This window comes from Telopea speciosissima, chromosome 2 (assembly GCF_018873765.1).
Source record: "Telopea speciosissima isolate NSW1024214 ecotype Mountain lineage chromosome 2, Tspe_v1, whole genome shotgun sequence".
Taxonomy (NCBI): Eukaryota; Viridiplantae; Streptophyta; class Magnoliopsida; order Proteales; family Proteaceae; genus Telopea; species Telopea speciosissima.
In genome coordinates this window covers 71921684-71940374 of record NC_057917.1, presented here as the reverse complement: position 1 = coordinate 71940374, position 18691 = coordinate 71921684, and the positions used below count along the sequence as shown (strand labels likewise).

Here is an 18691-nt window from a genome sequence, read left to right as displayed (position 1 = left end):
CAAATCTGGCAACAGAGCGAGATCTCGCCCTCTAAGTTCCACAACCGCTGCACACATTTCCCAGATGGAACTTTGAAGGGAATGTATTCTTTGTTCCGTGACAGAAACGCCCTTCCAAAGCTTCATAATGACTGAATTCCCTACACATTAATTTTCAAATTTCAGAAATCACACTCGGGGATTCGTGCGGCAAGGATGAAAGTGGCGTGCAAACTGAAAGGGCCCTGGTCTGTTATGTGCACGCTGGGCCTCAAAGGCTTGCCTTGCAACCGTACGATGGGTTCCGATCACAATTCTCGGTAATCCTGAGTCGGGCTCGTCTCCAGCGAGCGCCATGCCCAGTGAATGCCCAATGAGGCATCCAACGGCTGGGCTGTTGGGATCACATCGGGATGTGTGTCTACATGGGGCCCAATGTGTGCATCCAACCACCCCAGCCGTTCGATGCCTCACTGGACATTCCTTGGGCGATGGATTCGCTAGAGAGTAGTCAAATCGTGGTTATCCCTACCAGGGTAAGTGATCTGAGAGGTAACTTAACATTTGAATTTCCCAGAAAACTAAGTTTTGACTTAGACGACTAATTAAATCAAATAATAAATGATAAAATTTGGTCAATAATCAAGTAGACACAACTAGCTATAATAAATGAGTTTGTTTGAGTCACTAGATCGAAACTTGGTGTTTCTACATGACTTAATTGAAACTTGTGGTGTCAACCCTCAATTCAGTGATTCGGTCTCCCCTGCCTTGTTCGAGTTCGAGACTCTGAAATTTAGACTCTATAATCTGAAAATGCTCTCATTGAGACTTAGAGTGAGTTGGGCTCACATTCACATGCGTGAGCGTACTACAACAGCTCCCAGCTGTTCAAATGGAATCCATCTATGTGTGTCTCACAAAGTGGGTTCCATCTGTACAGCTGGGAGTTGTTCTCGTACGCTCACATACGTGAATTTGAGCTGGACTCGGAGTTGAATTCTTTTTTCATCAAGAATAACAAGGATTCATCGCCGTATGACAGCAAAGATCTACTGAGAGTGTACCCAAGAAATGATGGCAGAGAGAGACACCAAACTCATGAAACATTGAAACTAGAAGCACCGGCCCTTAGCTAAATGATGGGTTTCTCCATTAGAAGAGCAAGGAAGTCGATAAATTAATACAACAACAGAAAACAAAGAAAGCAAAACCAAAATATCATCTACAACAATTTGTGTTGCCCAATCAAGCGACCCAAACCCCTTAATAAGAGCAAAACAGAGTAAACATGTAGATCAAACAGCTCCAAGCTCCAGGCCAATAATAGGCCATTTTAGATTGCTTATGCATCCAAAACTGTGGCAGAAATCCCCATGCTAACACTTAGCAGCAACAAGAATTCCCGAAGCACTACTAATAACCACACTTCTGCTACCCCGCTTCGAAGAAGCATTCCAGCTTCCATCAAAAGAAGATCCATCTGCCTCAAGCAAACTCAATCTTCCTCAACCGAAGCAGTAAAAGTGATCATAACACTAAAAGGATCAAGATCAACATGGAGGAAAATAACTTTGTTTCTAGTTTTCCAAATTTACCACAACAAGGAGATCAGAGGATATTAAACGGTTACTTTGGTAAACAAGGATTCTGTTGGATTTTGAGTTTCAAAAGTTGTTTTGTTTTTGTTTTTCAGTTTCAAAATATGGAAATTCCTTTCCCTCCACTTTGTTTTATTTTGAAACACTTGTGTGTGTGTGTACGGAGACTTGAACCATGGATCTCTTGTGTAAACTTGGAAAGGCATAAAAACCTCTTCAAGTTTAGTCCCACATTGGTTACGGACACTTGAAATGGTGAGTAATTAAGTGTTCATATAGATTACAAGGGGCATAGGGTTCCAAGGGAAGTCTCCCTTGTCCCAGATGTGAGGTTGGGGTCCAGGGCGGGGCGGGACATGATACATACATGTACAATTGTGCATACATACAGGTATTAGTGGGCCTATAAATGCTTATGCTCTTTCTCTAAAACAGTGTTTTCATACTTTCTTTGTTTTTGTTTTTTCTTTTGATTATTGAGTAATACCTTCGAATATTCTGTATCGTAATCACTCTTGGGGTGCTACCATTAGTGATTGAAGTAGTTTTACCTTGGAGGTGAGAACATAAAGGTCAACCTGGATCTGCACATTCAACGTGTTCAAATACCTTAAGGAAAGTACGATTCGTACGATTCCACTTGTGTTGCTCTGTTTTGGAAGATACAAAAAGACAGACTTTGTGATACTGTAAGTTGTTTTATTTCTGTTTGTAATTTGAAATTTCATTCGGACATATTTTATATATATATGTTTGTGTATATATTTCATATTGTGTCTTGTTTTATATCGATTGCCTAGAATCCTATTTCTAACAAATTCCACCATAAAAAATAAAATAAAATGATATAACAAAGAGAGGCAAATAAGCCTTATTTGCCCTCACACTCTCCATATGTTAGAAGGGTAAAGAAACCTAAAATAGGCAAATGGACTCCGGAATCGAGTAGATTTCTTGGATTTCCATGACATCCGTTACATCTAGCACCGAAGGGATCTCATCTACCATCTTTTCTATAGTGGGGTTGATTTGGGGTTGGCGAGCATGTTGAGCCTTCCTACGAGGGGCAACAGATGATTTCTTCAAAGGCTTACTGGAAGAGGTGTTGGCAGAAGCACCAGACCGAGTGCGGTGAACCGCAGAAGACTCCCTAGGGGGGACCACGGTGGCATCTTTGGCCACCGAAACCATGGAACAATCGATTTGATTCCTCAAATAAGGAATCTATTTCTCCCACCGTCTTAGAGGTTGGGGCATTATTGGAACTTGACATTTCTGAATAAAAGAAAAGGGAATCAAAGGCAAAAAGGAGAAGGGAAGAAGAACTTACTCGAGTAAGGAGAGTTTGGCTAAGGGAAAAAAGCGCAGAGCGAGAAGACTTCTAAGACTCCAAGGGTTGAAACGAAAGCAGGGAGACGGAAAACTTGAGCTTCAAAGTTTGAAAGCGATGAGGAAGAAAGGCTCCTAGAAGTTTGAGCACTTTATACCAAAAAAAAAAGGGGGGGTGATCCGACGCCTCGGATCACTCCTACCTCTTTTTATTTGACGACAGGATGCAATTGGCCGTCTCAGTTGAGAACGTGGGGCACGTGCCCACCACAAGAGGGAGGCCTCCTTGACAAGTTAACGTCAGGAGGCTAAAAGGTTCAAATTTGAACTTTATGAGGTTTTCCCTTAAAAGACACGAAATCTAGAAGATATTTTGGACCCACATGCCAAAAAACAGCAAATGGCGACGCACTTTTGGGAACTCACATCCAATGGTAGCACCATCGGCATAGGGATGTGTTTTGCAAATGAAACAACTTCCTCATTCAGGTGATGATCGGCATTACTGGGCTCCAATAAGGGTAAATAGTAACTGGCCACCAATAAGGGATAGCGACAGGCGAAGATCGTGAGTAACCGAGTATGAAGATTGGTGCACTGAAGTTTCGAGTATGAGGATCCTTATGGTAATGCTCGAAAATGAAAGTTAAGTCATCCCTATGACTTATTCAAGACAAAGGGACTAGAGGGCAAATACACCATATTTTACCGACCCAATCCGAGAATGACGTGTGGAATGGCTTGGATCCCAAGAAACCAGTATTCGTCCAAGACTAATCAGACCACATGCATGGCAGTTATGTTGGTTTAGACATGTCAGCAAGATCAGTTTTAGAGAACCTTGATGGATGGTGACTGCTAATCACTACTCACGTGTAAAAAGAAGATTTGGAGTCCCCAGAAAGGGGGGGAGAGGATCGCTCTTTTTACAGAGTTTCCTAATCCGAGCCCGAGGGGATGACCTTACAAAGAAGGAAAGCCATCTGACAGATCTGGGAAATCTTTGGGAAGAGGGTTGGGGAGAGAAACTTGTATAATTAGAAACCCTTGTGTCCATGTAATGGATGGATTCAAGTATTCAGTCATTAGATAAATCAAGAAACCTTCAAGAGTGACCTCCGTTTTCCATAACACTTTTCTTTGTGTAACAGAAACCAAAATCGAATCGATTTGGACGTTATCGATTTTCAGTTCTAAATTGACACACTTAGGGCCCATAAGGAGAAACTTCTTGGGTGTAGTTAGAATGTGTTGCAATCTTAAATATCTAGGTATAATTATCATAAGAATTTTAAAAGTTATCTTCTGATATAAGAAAGAATTTTAAACTTTAGTCCTCATCCTATATTAGCAAAAAATATACAAATAATAATTCACTGGGACCGACTAAAATAATGTACACTTGTCGCTTTCTGGAGAAAGAAGGGTCCAGACTTTCGTTGCCCAACTTTGAAGTATGAGCATTCGTACCGACCAGCGTCCAAACACGTGTCACCCAAATACCGATATCCTTGTCGCTTCATTGATTTTGCCTAAACTGTAGAAGATATTTTACCAGGAAACGATTCAATGGAGTCGGTTCCATAAAGAATATAACCGGGTCAGCGGTTTAATGCTTGATTTGTATGAACCTATCGGTCAATCCAACCATATATTCCAATCCGACGGAAGTATTGTATGCGATACAGACAGTACCATATTGATACAGTAGTATCTCTAATAATGGGAAGTAATAATGCTGATCTGGCGATCCGTACGTGAAGTTTTTGATCCTTGATGCAGATTGTAGCGAAAACTATCAATTGTTCTACTTTCAAAGATTCTAAATTAGTGGTTTCTAGTCGGGGTCTATATATTCCACTCTAGACCCAAGGTCTATTCTATCACTTTTAAACAGGGGTTTGTGATCTCTTATGCACAGTGTCTGTTATGAAACCCACCTGTTTTCGTAAAATTTTGTCAACCTCGACGAGAGCTACTATCCATATTTTCTCTCCTTAAAACTCTTTCGAACCATCTGGAAGTTCAATGAACAATCATATAAAAAACTTCATTTGAATTTCGTTCCCAATCGGACAGAGACGAAGCGGAAGAGAAACGGAGGTTTCGATTCAATCTCACAAGCGGAACTTGTTCATTGTTCTGTCAATTTTCCCTATCGGATCGGCGACTCATCTCTGCAGATTGAAAGTTCGTCTTCCTGTAGAAGTTCGTTTAATTTATAGTTTCTGAAACCGGATTATTGTTTGCGGTCAATAATCTCTCTAAAATCTTATAAAGTTTTAGGTACTTAGACCATGAAACTGTAGATCTGGGCTCTTGTGTGAAGCTTGAGAATCTGCAAGTTTTGTGTTAGTGCGTAAGGATTTAGGATTTTAGGGAGAAATTTCATAGTCTAGGCGTTTCCCTAATACGTTTTGTGTAAATTATCGGTTTATGTTAGGTTAAGTTTCAGCTTTCGATTAAAAATCTCGTCTAGTATGTTCCAATCTATTTATTCCGAGCAAGATCTTGCGAATCTGATATTTGTAGATTTAAATAAGAACGAAGGACAGGACCAAAAATGTTGTTTTTCTTTTTTCCTTTTCGCTTTTCAAAGAATCATTCTTTTCACACTTTTTTTTTTTATAAAAAATTTAGGGGAAAGAGGATGTGGTTGGTGAGCAGTGGGAATGAATTTGTTGCTGATAATTACATTATTTGTGCGTGATTAGTTTGTTCGCATGAATGCTCTTTGAGTTTAAATCAATTCTGTTTGTTGCTTCTCGCTTCTTGTATGAGTGAAATTCTTGTGTTTGTGTGTGATAGCCTCTGCTCTTCATCCTTGTGTATTATGAGTTTTCGGATGGATCCATTAAGTGCTGAAACTTTGATGCATATTGTAAGGAACAAGTTTGCAAACTCACAGTTTATTAGAGCTCTGTAGTGTGTAGTTCTGGGTCTGTAAGCTATTCAGCAAAGTTGAAAAACTTGGATGCTCTTGGTAGGGTCTGATCAGCTAGAATATAGGCTTTACCGTTAGTTTGGGGATGGTGTTAGTTTCAACAGTTAGTTAGGGCATGGGAAATTTACTACGATCTATTCAAGCGATAGAATATCAGGTGAATAAATTATTAGTGGCATGAACAGGCTTCTTGATAGAATATCAGGTTTTCATCATTCTCAGTGAGCATACTACTGACCCGCAGGTTGAGAATCCCTTCTATATGTAGACAAGTTAATTCGTTCCTCTGAAAGATTGTAATAGCTGTCTAGAATTCTCATGGAGGCCTAAGTGCTTCGGGAAATGTTACCTTTAATTTCCCTAAATATTATAAATTTGATTCAATATCTTTAGTACCTGTCTTTAAGATGAATTTCTTCCTATATTTGTAGAAGTTTTGCAGCCTAAATTCAGTTTCAAAGAACCTCAGTTTGAAAAGGAAGAAAAAGAATCTGGAAAGAGATAGAATAAGACATGGGAGTAGAGACTTTTTAATGGGAGAACTATCTATTAGTACCAATCTGAATCAAGCTGCACTTGGGAGGTTTAGAGCTGATTAAGAAACGTTCTTAGGAACATATGCCCAACAAAGTTCATATATGGTGTGCTTGATCATGGTACTTCTAATTTTTTCACACCTGATATCTTGAGAAAACAGAGTATTATGATCCAGCAATGATATAGGTGCTGCAAGCATTAAGGCGGTTGGAGCAAACGTGGATCATAGTTTTGTTTCACCAGAACCTGACAATAACTTCTAACCTGAACCCGAATAATTAACATGGATATGATATTAATGAATATAACAGGATGCTTAGAGTACACCTTCCTCTTTCATTTTTTAATAGCCTCCTTTTACCTTAGAAGTGAACAATGGTGTAGAGAACACAAACTTTTCATGCAGGTTTATCTATCACAAGTTGCAGGCATTCTGAGGCTATTCCATGAGATCAGGGAGGGTGCTGTTAAGGTTTCTGTTAGGGCTAGTTTTGTAACTTACCTAATGTTACTAGTTCTGTGGGTTTGTTGCAACATTCCCTGTCGGTGTATGAAGTGTGAATGAAGTGAACCAATTCAAGCCACTCTGAAGTAGAACTCTCTTATTAGAGAAAGGGGCCCCTAGCGATGGATGATAATGGAAGTTAACCATGTTGGTCAGGTTCACTGACCAGCAAAGACTGTCTGCAGAACTGCAACGTGAGGTAGGCTCGTCCTTGGTGGACAGTTGGACCCAAATACTTATCCCAATCCTTGCACTTATTTTCCCCACTGTTAATTTGTTTGGTTCCACGTAAACGCTTGATTTCGTTATCTATTGCTTTTACCAGAGGCTTGGGCGAACCTGTTGCTGGTGCACAAATTTGTTCATTATGGTTTCTGGATTGCCTCGAGTAATCAAGTGATCATGAATTACTAGTGGTTTCTATTCACCTCTGGAGACTCTGGAGTTGCACAGTTCTGCATTAGAGATATTGTTTGGGGTTCTTATAGCTCTGCATGTTCTGATGAATCCTTCTGTTGGAGTTGTGCTGATTGCAGATATTCAACATTACTTGGATTATGTTCTTGCTGATTTCAATTGGTCTGCAGCACTATGCGAGAAAGCAACAATATCTTTCCGTGTTTGACTGGTTTGATCTGGTGACTAAGTGTGTCTGTCAAGTTGTTGAATGATTGTACTAAATGAGTTTCTTTGTGCAGGTGTGAGTAATTTGTTGCCAGCTTCCAGTGTTCCCACTCACTTGAAACATTCTCCATCAGATGGGTGAAACTTTGGTTGAACATTCCACATCTCTTGAGCTTGATGGGATGGAAACAATTAAGGATAACAAACACATGGAAGCAGATGTTGCTGACACATGTCCTCAGCAGTCCAGTGGAGAATGCATTCTCAGAGAAGAGGCAAGAGTTAATGTAAACAGCAATACAATAGAAAAAGGATTTATGGAATATGGGTATGTTCTGGGGAACTTTATAGTATGGCACAAGTTTCTATGTATTTTCCCTTTTCCCTCAAATAAAATTCTGTATTTTGCTTGGTTGAATTCCGAGTTTTTGTTTCACAGATGTTCACATTATTGGCGGAGGTGTCGCATCAGAGCACCATGCTGTAATGAGATATTTGATTGTCGCCATTGTCACAATGAGTCAAAGGTAAGGGTCCGAAGTAGTTTTGTTTCTTTCCCCTCACCCTTAAGCAATTTTTTTGAGAATACTGTCTTGTTTGGGATTGTTATTTTGTATAAACATTTATAATATGCATGTTATATACACACATTTTAGCATGTCTGTATTTTCTACTTTCTAATGTTTTTTTGGCTGTCGTCTAAATCAATGTATTGTCGTTCTAAATAACTTAAGGATAGGGTTTAGAAACTAAACAGCAGAAAACAGAAACTAAAGAAGAAATAGGAAGTGTAAAAACAAAAATATAAAGTAGGGGAGTGAAAAGAGAAACTAATGAACGAAGTAAGATGAGAGTATAGGAATAGAAACTAGAAGAAATAGCAACCAAGTCATAAAAGTTGCTGCTGCAGGACACCACAGGAGGAAACGTAGTATTACCAATACGAAGTGTTAAAGATTGTTCACGATAGGGGGGAGTGTCCTCCGTCATGCAGTGAGTTTAGTCTCTTAGAGTTGTTTTTATTTTCTTTCCTTCATTGTACTTGTCTATCTACTCCTAGCAGGATTGTTACTTAGATTACAATACCTGTTAATGAAATAGGGACTCAAGGGGAATTGCTATTTATGAAGTAGGGATAAACTTGGAAGGGGACACAATTGTAATCTTCCTTCCAAGTTTGCCCCTACTTCATAAATAGTAATTCCCCTTGTATCCCCCCTAAAATATTGGTTGATTACAATTCTGCTACCAGCCCCTCTGCTACCTTTGATATATTTACGGTTTTGCCATTATCACCCATACTGAATCCAATTGGGTATTTTGACCCTGGGTTCTGCATTAAAACCCTTTATGCCCAATTTGGTATTTTGCTTTGGTGGGCCCTAAATCACATCAGTTTGGGATTTGCAATTTTTTTGAAGATTGGTACTTGTATGGAGTTATGTTTGTTGCTGCTATTAGTGGAAATTATTTGCTCAGATTTGTTTAAATCTGGTCATCTGGTATTTTATTTGCTACCGTGAGAGGGGGGGATTGGAGATTATTTTATTTTCTTGGGATCTTATTTGCGATTGCTTTTGATTATGGGATTTATGTGATGCTCATCCTTTGTGATGCTGGTTATTGCTTCCATGTGATAGTGAATTATTCCATATTGCATCCTCTACCTTATTTGTCCATGTGTAATGCTACACGTTAGGAGGAGATTAGAGAGTATTATTTTTATCTGCTCAAGTAATTAGTTGAAGATAATTTATTTGTTCGTGTCATCTGCTCGTATCCTCAACAACGATTGTATCTATGAAGATAGTTATTTGTGGTATTAATCAACAATGCAATTTATCGGGTCCATAACAACCTTAAGTTGTTTGGTTCACAACAACTTGATGCTACTACTTGGTCCCTAGCAACCTGATGTTGCTACTTGGTCCTGAGCAACTTGATGCTGCTACTTGGTTCCCAATAACTTTATGTTGTTACTTAGTTCGCAATAAGCTGTACTACACTTTTATTTAGTTTGCAACAACCTATGCTGCACTTTTTATCTGTGACCTTTATTTAGGTCTCATAAGTGCATCAATATTTGCACTTTTATTTGTCTTCTTTGTGAAGCGTACTACCTGCCTTCTTTTAGAAGGGCTTATGATGTAGCCGTTGCATGCTGCACTTTAACTGTCTTCTTTGTGAAGATTACTACTAAGTACTAACCATTACTTACATTCTTTGAGAAGGGCTTGTAATGTTGCTGTTGCTGCTATGATATTTTGGATTGCGGTTGGTATTCCTTGCCGCTTATTTTGTTCGTTGCTGACTGGGTTTATTCTGCACGAAGATTTTTATCCATTATTGTTGATGATTGATGTGCTTGAGCCTGATATTTTTGTTAAATTTATGATGATTGTTTGCTTTTGGCGTTCTTTGTGCTCATTGGCGTCTACAACTGCTATTTGTGTTCAAGACTGGTGCTGCTTTTAATAACTAGTTTTGTTGTTCCAAGCTGGAGCATTTTTATATGTATATTCTCCAGCTTGAGGGGGGTGTTAAAGACTGTTCTTGATAGGGGGAGTGTCCCCCCTCATGCGATGAGTTGAATCTCTAAGAGGGCATACGCAGTGCATGAGGCTCCCACCACTGTGGGGTTTGGGGAGGGTCATAATGTGCGCAGCCTTACCCCTGCTTTCGCAGAGAGGCTGTTTCCAGACTCGAACCTGTGACCACATGGTCACCATGGAGCAACCTTACCATTGCACCAAAGCCCACCCTTTGAGTTGAGTCACTTAGAGTTGTTTTTATTTTCTTAGCTTCATTACTTAGACATCTACTCCAAGGATAAAGAACTCAGTGCCGACCTAGGTTTCGACCAGCCATAAACCGAAATTTGGTCGAAACCTGGTATTTTTTCCTAGCCAACTCGAGTTGGTGGTTTCAAGGCCCATGAATTTTTTTTTTGCTCTGGTTTTTTCTATATAGCCTATTTTTAACATTCTTAATACAATACATCAACTATTTTCACACATAAAAAAAAAAGCTCAAAATAATACTTGTGGTTTTTACCCAAGTTTACCTATGTACATTGAATGATCTTGTATAGTGTACACTAGCTTTATTATACATACTAAGTTCACATATAGTCAAACTGCTAGAAAACTAAATAATTCATTTTAGCCATCAATCCATAAATTATACAACACTTACCACTCAATTCCACAAGGAGTTTCTTGGTGGGTCCAATCCACGATCTATGTTCCACTGAAGATGTCGTAGCCGTTCCTCTAAATGCACCACATATGTATCTCATGACATGCTTTGGGCCCAATTGTTCTGATAGTCCATAATTGCCCATCTATAAGCCCCAGCATCAACTTGTCTAAGATATCTTAATCTAGGGAAGGGCTCATCGGGAGCCGGTACATATGGTTGGGTTGGATACTTGAAGATACTATCGACAAAAGATGACCAAGTACCTGACCCATCCCCATATCCATATGTAGTAGATGCATCATGGCTACTCCCATATCCAAATGAAGTAGAAGATCCACCATGACCACCACCATATCTAAATGAACCGGTGCTCTCGAAGGATGGTCCACCAACATATCCACCATGTGGTCCATACCCAACATGTGATGCTGATCTGATGCTCTTCAAGCCACTATCATGATGTAGTGTTGGATTGAGGTCTCTGCTATGAAGGATGGCACACGCCAATGGCCAGATCCTCTGGTCTCCCCCAAACTCATGGCTTCCATAGTGCTAGACAAGCTGGATATAACCATTCCAGATGCCTCATTAGTAGGTCCGAACTGCTTACAAGGACCTTGACTATAACCTTTCGAGGTACGTGTACGGTGTACCATGATCATCATCTTATGTTGCATGAGTAAACTGAGTCTCCTTTGTGAATCTCTGTAGATTTGAATCTCGCTCTAGCTCCTGAATCATCTGGTCCTCATCGCATAAGGATGCTAATTTGGCATTATCATCATAATACCCACTAGTACCACCATCACCACCACCACCACCACCATCATCATCATCACCACAACGGCCTTGAGTCTGGGCAGGTGGTTGAGTGGCATCTGAGGAATGGGACCACTCATCATCAGCTCCATTACTACCAGGGTATGCCTCGAATGGACGTGGGGTCTGTGAATGAACTTTGCCCTCTATCAGGGTGTGCCTCGAATGGAAGTGGAGTTTATATTGCCCCTTCTATAAACTGTCTCAACCCGCATCTTCATCATATCAATAGCTGCCTACAAGTGTAGCACGATGGGCTTCCTCTATTGGTCCACCATTTTCATTACAGTGACAGCTGGGTCTAAGATCTTTAAGATGTTCTTGAAATCACCCCAGAACTTGTCGCTAGAAATGGTAGTCTGGACTATCCGACCTCCACTAGAACTAGACCCATGCCAGTTAAACCATTCCTTAGAAGCAAACATCGACCTAAGTCCAACGTTCTTCAACTCGAAGCTTTGAAGAGCAATCCAATTAGTTGCAAACCGTGTAATCCCTGGCCGAACTAAGTCACCACTACACTTGCTCCTCAACATTTGCAAAGCAAATCTATGATTGTAGATGAAGGTGTTTCCTTGTCTTGCCTTCTTTACCACCCCTTTCACAGGTTTCAAATTCCACATTGCCTTCAACATGGATCGATGCAGTGGGCATCACATGGTGTCTAGAAGAGTCGGTACCTTAGATTGTTCATAATTTTTTCCCTTGTCTACTTAAAGTTGCTCCCATTGTTAGTGACAACCTATACCACATTATCCACTCTCTCCACCACTTCTTTTAACAACTTGTAAATATATTTTGCATCCTTCTTTTCCTTGGATGCATCAATAGACTTTGAGGAACACAGTCCTCCCATCACAATTTAACATGAAGTTGATGATGGACTATCTAATGGGTCCAATCCAGTCATCACACATCACAATCACTCCATAATGTCCCCACATTGGCTTCAACTCATTAATATAAATCCATCAGTCTTCCTTGTGGTGGGGCAAGCAAACATTGTACATATCCTATGGTGTGCTCCTTCACTCCTGGGCTAGCTCCTATCTCATCTAACATGTGTTGATTGTATGGCCCTTGGGTGACATTGGTTGGAATGCTATGGTAGAAAGCCCACTTGGAGAAAGCAATCCCCATTTTCTCCTTCACATTAGTTCACATCTGTTTCAATCTATTTTATTTAAACTCTGGTCTTAGAAAGAGTGTAGGATCCATCTGAAGGACCTTAACAGCTGGGTTACAGGTTGGGGGTGGGGGTGGAGCCCGTTGGGCTGGGGCTCTCACACTCTAATCCTCTTGAATGGAATCTCTGGCTCTCTATGTCTCAACCTCCTCCTCCTCCGGGGTTGCTCTAGCTCTGGCTCATCTCTAGCTTGTCTAGATGAACCAGCTCCCCTAGCCATCTGTAACCTTCTCTCATTAGCAATCCTAAGTTGCTCTCTGCTCTCCAACCTTGCCCTCCTCATGTTTGCCTCTGCCTTTGTTTCTACATTATCATACTCATCTAGTTCATCGCTGTCATAATCCTGCTCCCATAACTCAGGATACCTGTCTAGACATGCTTCATCAAACTCTTCCCTGATTGCCCTCTTCTCCCTCCTAACTTCTACTCCGTCCCTTAGATGCTCTGCCATAGCTATCTTTATCTCACTTGGCACATTAGGGCAGCCTGTGACATTCCTATCTCCACTAGCTAGATGCCACTTCAATCTAGTGGCTCCACCTCCCAATATTTGCTTCCTACAGTAATAACTCTCTTGACTACTTCTTGTCAGCTGAAAGGGGTCTCCTATGCAGCCGTGCAATGTCCCAGGCATTTGCCTTGGCAGCCCGAACCTTTAGACGAAAGAATATATAATGAAATTTGAAAGAGATCCAATGGCTAGATAACTCAAATAAAGAAGTTTCCTATTGGAACAAAGAAACTAGAAAACTGACCAGAAAATAATGCTTAGAATGAATTGTCCTGTTATTTAACTAGAAGAATAAGAAAAGAAGAAAATTAGAAGGAAAGATAATTGATTCAGGAGTCCCACCTGAATCATTGGCTTGACATCCCACCGAAGTCCTCCTTGGCATCTCACCATAAATAGGTATGAAATACCCTAGCAACTTAGCGTCCAGAATCAAACACCATTTTGGTTGTGTTTTTACAATCTAAAGGTTTCAATATGTTCAGAGATGCTTAATTAGGGTTTCCCTAAAGTTTTGGATCAAAATATAGCCAGTTGACCATCGAAATGGTCAAACGAAACATGCAGCTGAAATGTTTCGACTGATATATTTCCAAAATGTGAAATATTACGGTTTCAACATGGTTGAAACCGAAATCTCAAACTATGCCTGGCAAGCAATTTCAAATCATGTACAAGTTAACCACCTTGATTTGATACAGAGGATTCCAACTTTTGGAAAAAGAAAAGAATTGCTTTGAAACCGTGACCATTCATTGACCTGTAAAAAGGACTGGATGATGTGCCAGACAACGAAATATGCTTGGTCTATCGCTGAACTTTTCAGTCCAGCCTCGTTAGTTGGAATCTATTTGTCTTAAAAGTTGAACTGGATCACTAGTTGTCCTTGCCTGGAGGAGGTCCCAAGTGGGTTTAATGGATTTCTAAATATTGAAAGTGTTTCATTAGCAGTAGAGGCTTAAGGTCGTGCTTGGCGTGTTGGTCAAGTGCTCACTTGCTGACGCTTGGTCACGGGTTCAAGTCCTGGAAACACCTCTCTGGAAACAGGGGTAGGCTGCGTACATTTGACCCTCCTCAGACCCTGCTAAACGCAGGAGCCTTGTGCACTGGGTACGGCCTTTTTATTAGCAGTAGAGGCTTGAAAAAGAAAATTATGGAGAAGCATCACTGTTCTCTTTGCCAAACATTATTTCCTTGGGTTTCAAGCTCCAATCCCTTCCCCCCCCACCCCCCACCACACACACACAAAAGATCCAGCTAGAAATTAAAAAGAACATTGTGAAGTTAATTGGATATGAATTGGTTTGTGGTGTGTAACTGTGAGCATTCCTCCCCTCCCCCCCCCCCCCCGCCTTTTTTTTTTCTCCCTTCCCTTGATTGTGAGAAATATTGAATATTCAATTGTTTTTGGCTTATATTTTGGTGTGCAGAATAGCTTTAATGTTGAAAGGACTCACAGACATGACCTCCCTCGACATCAAGTGGGACAGGTAGATCCTGTCCATTGTCAATGTTCTTTCTGGTACTTTTCTTGATTTTCTGTATTATAATTTCATTTAGTGAATTTGGCCCTTCTTCTTTTCCAGGTCATATGTTCACTGTGTGGCACTGAACAAGAGGTGAGTTTTGAATATGGATTTCAACCACAACACAACCAATAATGCCCCCCTCCTAAAAAAAAAGAAATATTACGTTTTAGTATAACCTGTACCATAGTAATGTTATACCATTGAGAAATCATGTTGATACCAGTTTCAGTTTTAGATCAACATTAGGAGTATAGTTCAGTTTCGACACCATGAAACTGAGATCTTCCTGATTTCCTGGGCTATCCTCTTTCCTATTACTTTCATTTTTATTTTTTATTTTATTATTTTTTTTTTGAAAGGATCCGTGTAGTCGACCCCATTTAGTTGGGACTTGGGATAAAGATGAGTTGTTGTTGAATTAGGAGTATAGTTCAGTTAGTCCCAAGTGCTGTTTGAGTTAATATTTTGATGGAGATTTTGGATCCAAGGGAAAACCAGAACAGCTTTATGATGGATTGTTGGTACCCAGCTCTAGCTGTTGATGAGTGTTTAGATAAGCCTAGGACAAAGGGGTTGAATGAGTCCCATCAATGTAAGGGAGTTTCATTCACCTCTTAGTTGTTTGAGAGTTTCAGGGGAAATGTGAAATACTTCCTCACCTGATGCTCTTTTATCCTTTCCAGGCACAGCTCCACAAATCCCCATCCCTCATAAAGTTTTTTATAGATTAAGAAAACACAGAAGGTGATAATTTTCAAGCACTTGAGCTTCCGGGGTCATTGACACACCAAATGAGCCCCAGTCCTAATCAGAATCTGCCTCAAGATGGTTATTATGGGCCATGTCCAGCTAGGCTTGACAGGCTTATTCAGCAAATCACCCATTCCTGCCCTCTCTGCTGCGCTGGGCCTTCTGAGAAATTGAGGCCACCCATTGTCACCTCATTGTATCTGTGCAATTTTTGTTGAAATATTAATCAAGCATCCAAAAAATTATCATTCATTAAAAAAAATCCTTGATATTAGTCTCTACTCCACTCTCCCTTCCCTCAAAATAAATAAATAAAAAGGAAAAGCTTACTCATTTTCTGTTGTGGTGGTTGCTGCTATGGCCAGGTCCAGCAATTTTGTATGAATTGTGGTGTTTGCATGGGGAATTACTTCTGTGATATTTGCAAGCTGTTTGATGATGATGTGAGCAGCCAAACTATATCCTCCCCTCTGTGTGTGTGTGTGTGTGTGTATCTAACCTTTCTTGATTTGCCAACTTGCAGACATCGAAGAAACAGTTTCATTGCAATGGCTGTGGTATTTGCAGGTTTCTGCTTTTGTTATTTTTCTATTTTTCCTCATTTTTTGGTTGTTTGATTTGTCTGATTAAAATTTGCAAAGTTTTGGCGATTCATGACTAATAATATTATGCCTGGTTGTAGAATTGGTGGGCATGAAAATTTCTTCCACTGCTACAAATGTGGTAAGCCTTTGGTGTTTGTTATCTTATAATTTCACACCTCGAGTGTTTTTTTTTCTGAAGAAATATAATTTTAGTGCTTATTATAATTTGGATCTATGATGAAGGTTGCTGTTACTCAGTTCTGCTAAAGAACAGTCATCCATGTGTGGAAGGAGCAATGCATCACGACTGTCCTGTTTGTTTTGAGGTGAGATATTCCTATTTGCGTCTTCCCCTGCCCAACCTTGCAGGGGAAGGTCAATTTGTGTTTTCATTTTTGAGGCTCACTTAAAACTCATTAGCCATGTTGTTCTGCAGTATCTATTCGACTCCAGAAGTGATGTGATTGCCTTACCTTGTGGACATACTATTCATGAGCACTGCTTTAAGGAAATGCAGCAGCACTTGCAGTGAGTATTTGTTCTATTATCAATCAATCAATTTATTTCTTCGTTTTGCTTTGAAAGTTGTTTATGGAGATATTTACTCTTATAAGCACAACAGATATGCTTGCCCTCTCTGCTCCAAGTCAGTATGTGATATGTCCAAAGTATGGGAAAAGATTGACATGGAGATTGCGGCTACGCCTATGCCTGAATCTTACAACAACAAGATGGTTCGACATCTCTTCATCCCTGTATCTGCCCATTCTTGCGGTCATTTTCTATTCATCTGAGCTATTACAGTGTGGATGTGCCTGATCTAATGTGCTTAACAGGTTTGGATCCTGTGCAACGACTGTGGTGCTACTTCACAAGTGAAGTTCCATGTTGTAGCTCAGAAATGCCTCAATTGCAAGTCCTACAACACTCGACAGACTAGAGAAACCACAGGGACAACATCCTCACAGCAGTGACTACGTACTCATGATCAAAGTAGAGTGCATTGTAGATTTGGGTTCATTCAACTCCTGTTGACGAGAGCTCACTTTTCTTAGTTATCTATTGATTATTGATCATCCATGAAGGGGAAAGGGAACAGAGAAACTGCAACCCAATTCTTTATCATTATAACAAAAAAATTCAGCACCAGACCCTCAGATTTCCGAACTCCATCCTGAAGGGCATCTTCAAAAGAACTGGAATGGTGAGGTCATCTTGCTTCATATTAGGATGAGGGGATCCTGAGCCACTGGGATGCTGGAGTATGGATCCACCGGAGCACAACTGTGAGAGGAGGCCACCATCGAAGGTTGTTTGGGTGGATTCTCAGTTCGATTGACCAATAAAGTGATCAATACTGGATTAAAAGGGGTGAGCTTACATAGACAATTGATTTTCTGGCTAGAGATGACGAATGGCGATGGTGGTGGCAGAGTAGTTCTTGTCCAAAAGATGAGCCATTGGCTTCATGCCAGCCTATGATATCAAATGAAGGACTTGGAGAGACAGTAGTTGCATTTGAAAATAAAGAGTTCTTTGATGAGCAGGATGAAGGATGGTTTTTTATGCTGGACGGGACTTCTGTTCTCGTCATCCACAAGCAAAACACGGTGACCCCAAACAAAGCTGTTAATAGACTATAATGCTGAGAAAATGGGTAAAACAGAACTGCGCGGTGGTCAAGAAAGTTGGAAGTGGGAACATAGAAAACAGAGTTCAAGCTCATGGCCATGGGTCTCTATCTATCACATAGTTTAAAAACCTGGAATTGGGATCCGGAGTGGTCTTGCCCGATTGGTTACAAAAGGTCCGGAATCGAAAATCCTAGTTTTTGTACAGGATCAGGATCAGTATGATCCAGATTGGCCAGAATCAGGATCAGATTTTTGAGTCCCTGATCCATCAGGGCCAGGCAACTCTTTACTCCATCTTTCTCTCTCTCTCTTAGTCACCAACTTCCACCAACTTAATCACCAATTTAACCACCGGTTGAAGAATTGGGAATCAGACTTGCATCACAGTTTGTTTTGATGGTACCTGGAGCAGAGCAATCCAGCCAGTAGAAGTCGGTGGTTGGAAATGTTGAGAAGAATGTTGCGATCCCGATGAGGATTAGGAATCCTTGAATACCAGGAAAGCATTTGTAGAGTCAGCAATAACATCTTCAGGCAACCAAATTTGGCGACCAAAAAACTGATCATTTCTTGCCTTCCATAGCATCCAAAAGAGGAAAGAGGCCTTACAAGAGAAGTCTTGCCGAATACCCTTATCTTGAGAAGCAGAACTCCATCCATTAATCCATTGCCATAGAGTTGGCTCAACATCTGATAGAAGAGATACCCACATAGAGCACCCAAACCATTGCTTGAGTGAAATCACAGCCCAATAGGATGTGTGAAATCGTTTCATGCTTCCTATAGCGCATATAACTCCAATCTACATTAACATTTCGATGACAAAGAGCATCGACTATAGCCACTCCATCAGCACACAATCTCCACAAGAAGCACTATATGCTCCAAATCATCTTCCAAACATCCATCAGAACTATCGACCAAGAATGACTTCTTGAAGTTGATACAGCAGAAGTGC

At 40.4% G+C, this 18691-nt stretch overlaps 1 protein-coding gene across 1 annotated transcript; it reads left to right on the top strand.

Moving 5' to 3' along the window:
• The first annotated feature begins 6447 nt into the window (after window positions 1–6447).
• Window positions 6448–17185, top strand: LOC122651407 (probable E3 ubiquitin-protein ligase RZFP34). The gene is made up of 11 exons (XM_043844791.1): window positions 6448–7847; window positions 7959–8046; window positions 14667–14726; window positions 14823–14855; window positions 15881–15958; window positions 16039–16082; window positions 16198–16238; window positions 16343–16425; window positions 16536–16627; window positions 16722–16833; window positions 16936–17185. Exons 1-11 carry the CDS (start codon window positions 7654–7656, stop codon window positions 17071–17073), a joined length of 963 nt encoding a protein of 320 aa, XP_043700726.1. The 5' UTR covers window positions 6448–7653; the 3' UTR covers window positions 17074–17185.
• Window positions 17186–18691: the final 1506 nt, after the last annotated feature.

Bases quoted from the DNA above. Each gene is read 5' to 3' on its own strand.
- LOC122651407 (XM_043844791.1), top strand. From the start codon at position 7,654: ATGGGTGAAACTTTGGTTGAACATTCCACATCTCTTGAGCTTGATGGG. The intron at 14,856-15,880 runs GTGAGTTTTGAA...TGCTATGGCCAG, and splicing joins TGTGTGGCACTGAACAAGAG to GTCCAGCAATTTTGTATGAA. The intron at 16,239-16,342 runs GTAAGCCTTTGG...TCTATGATGAAG, and splicing joins CTTCCACTGCTACAAATGTG to GTTGCTGTTACTCAGTTCTG.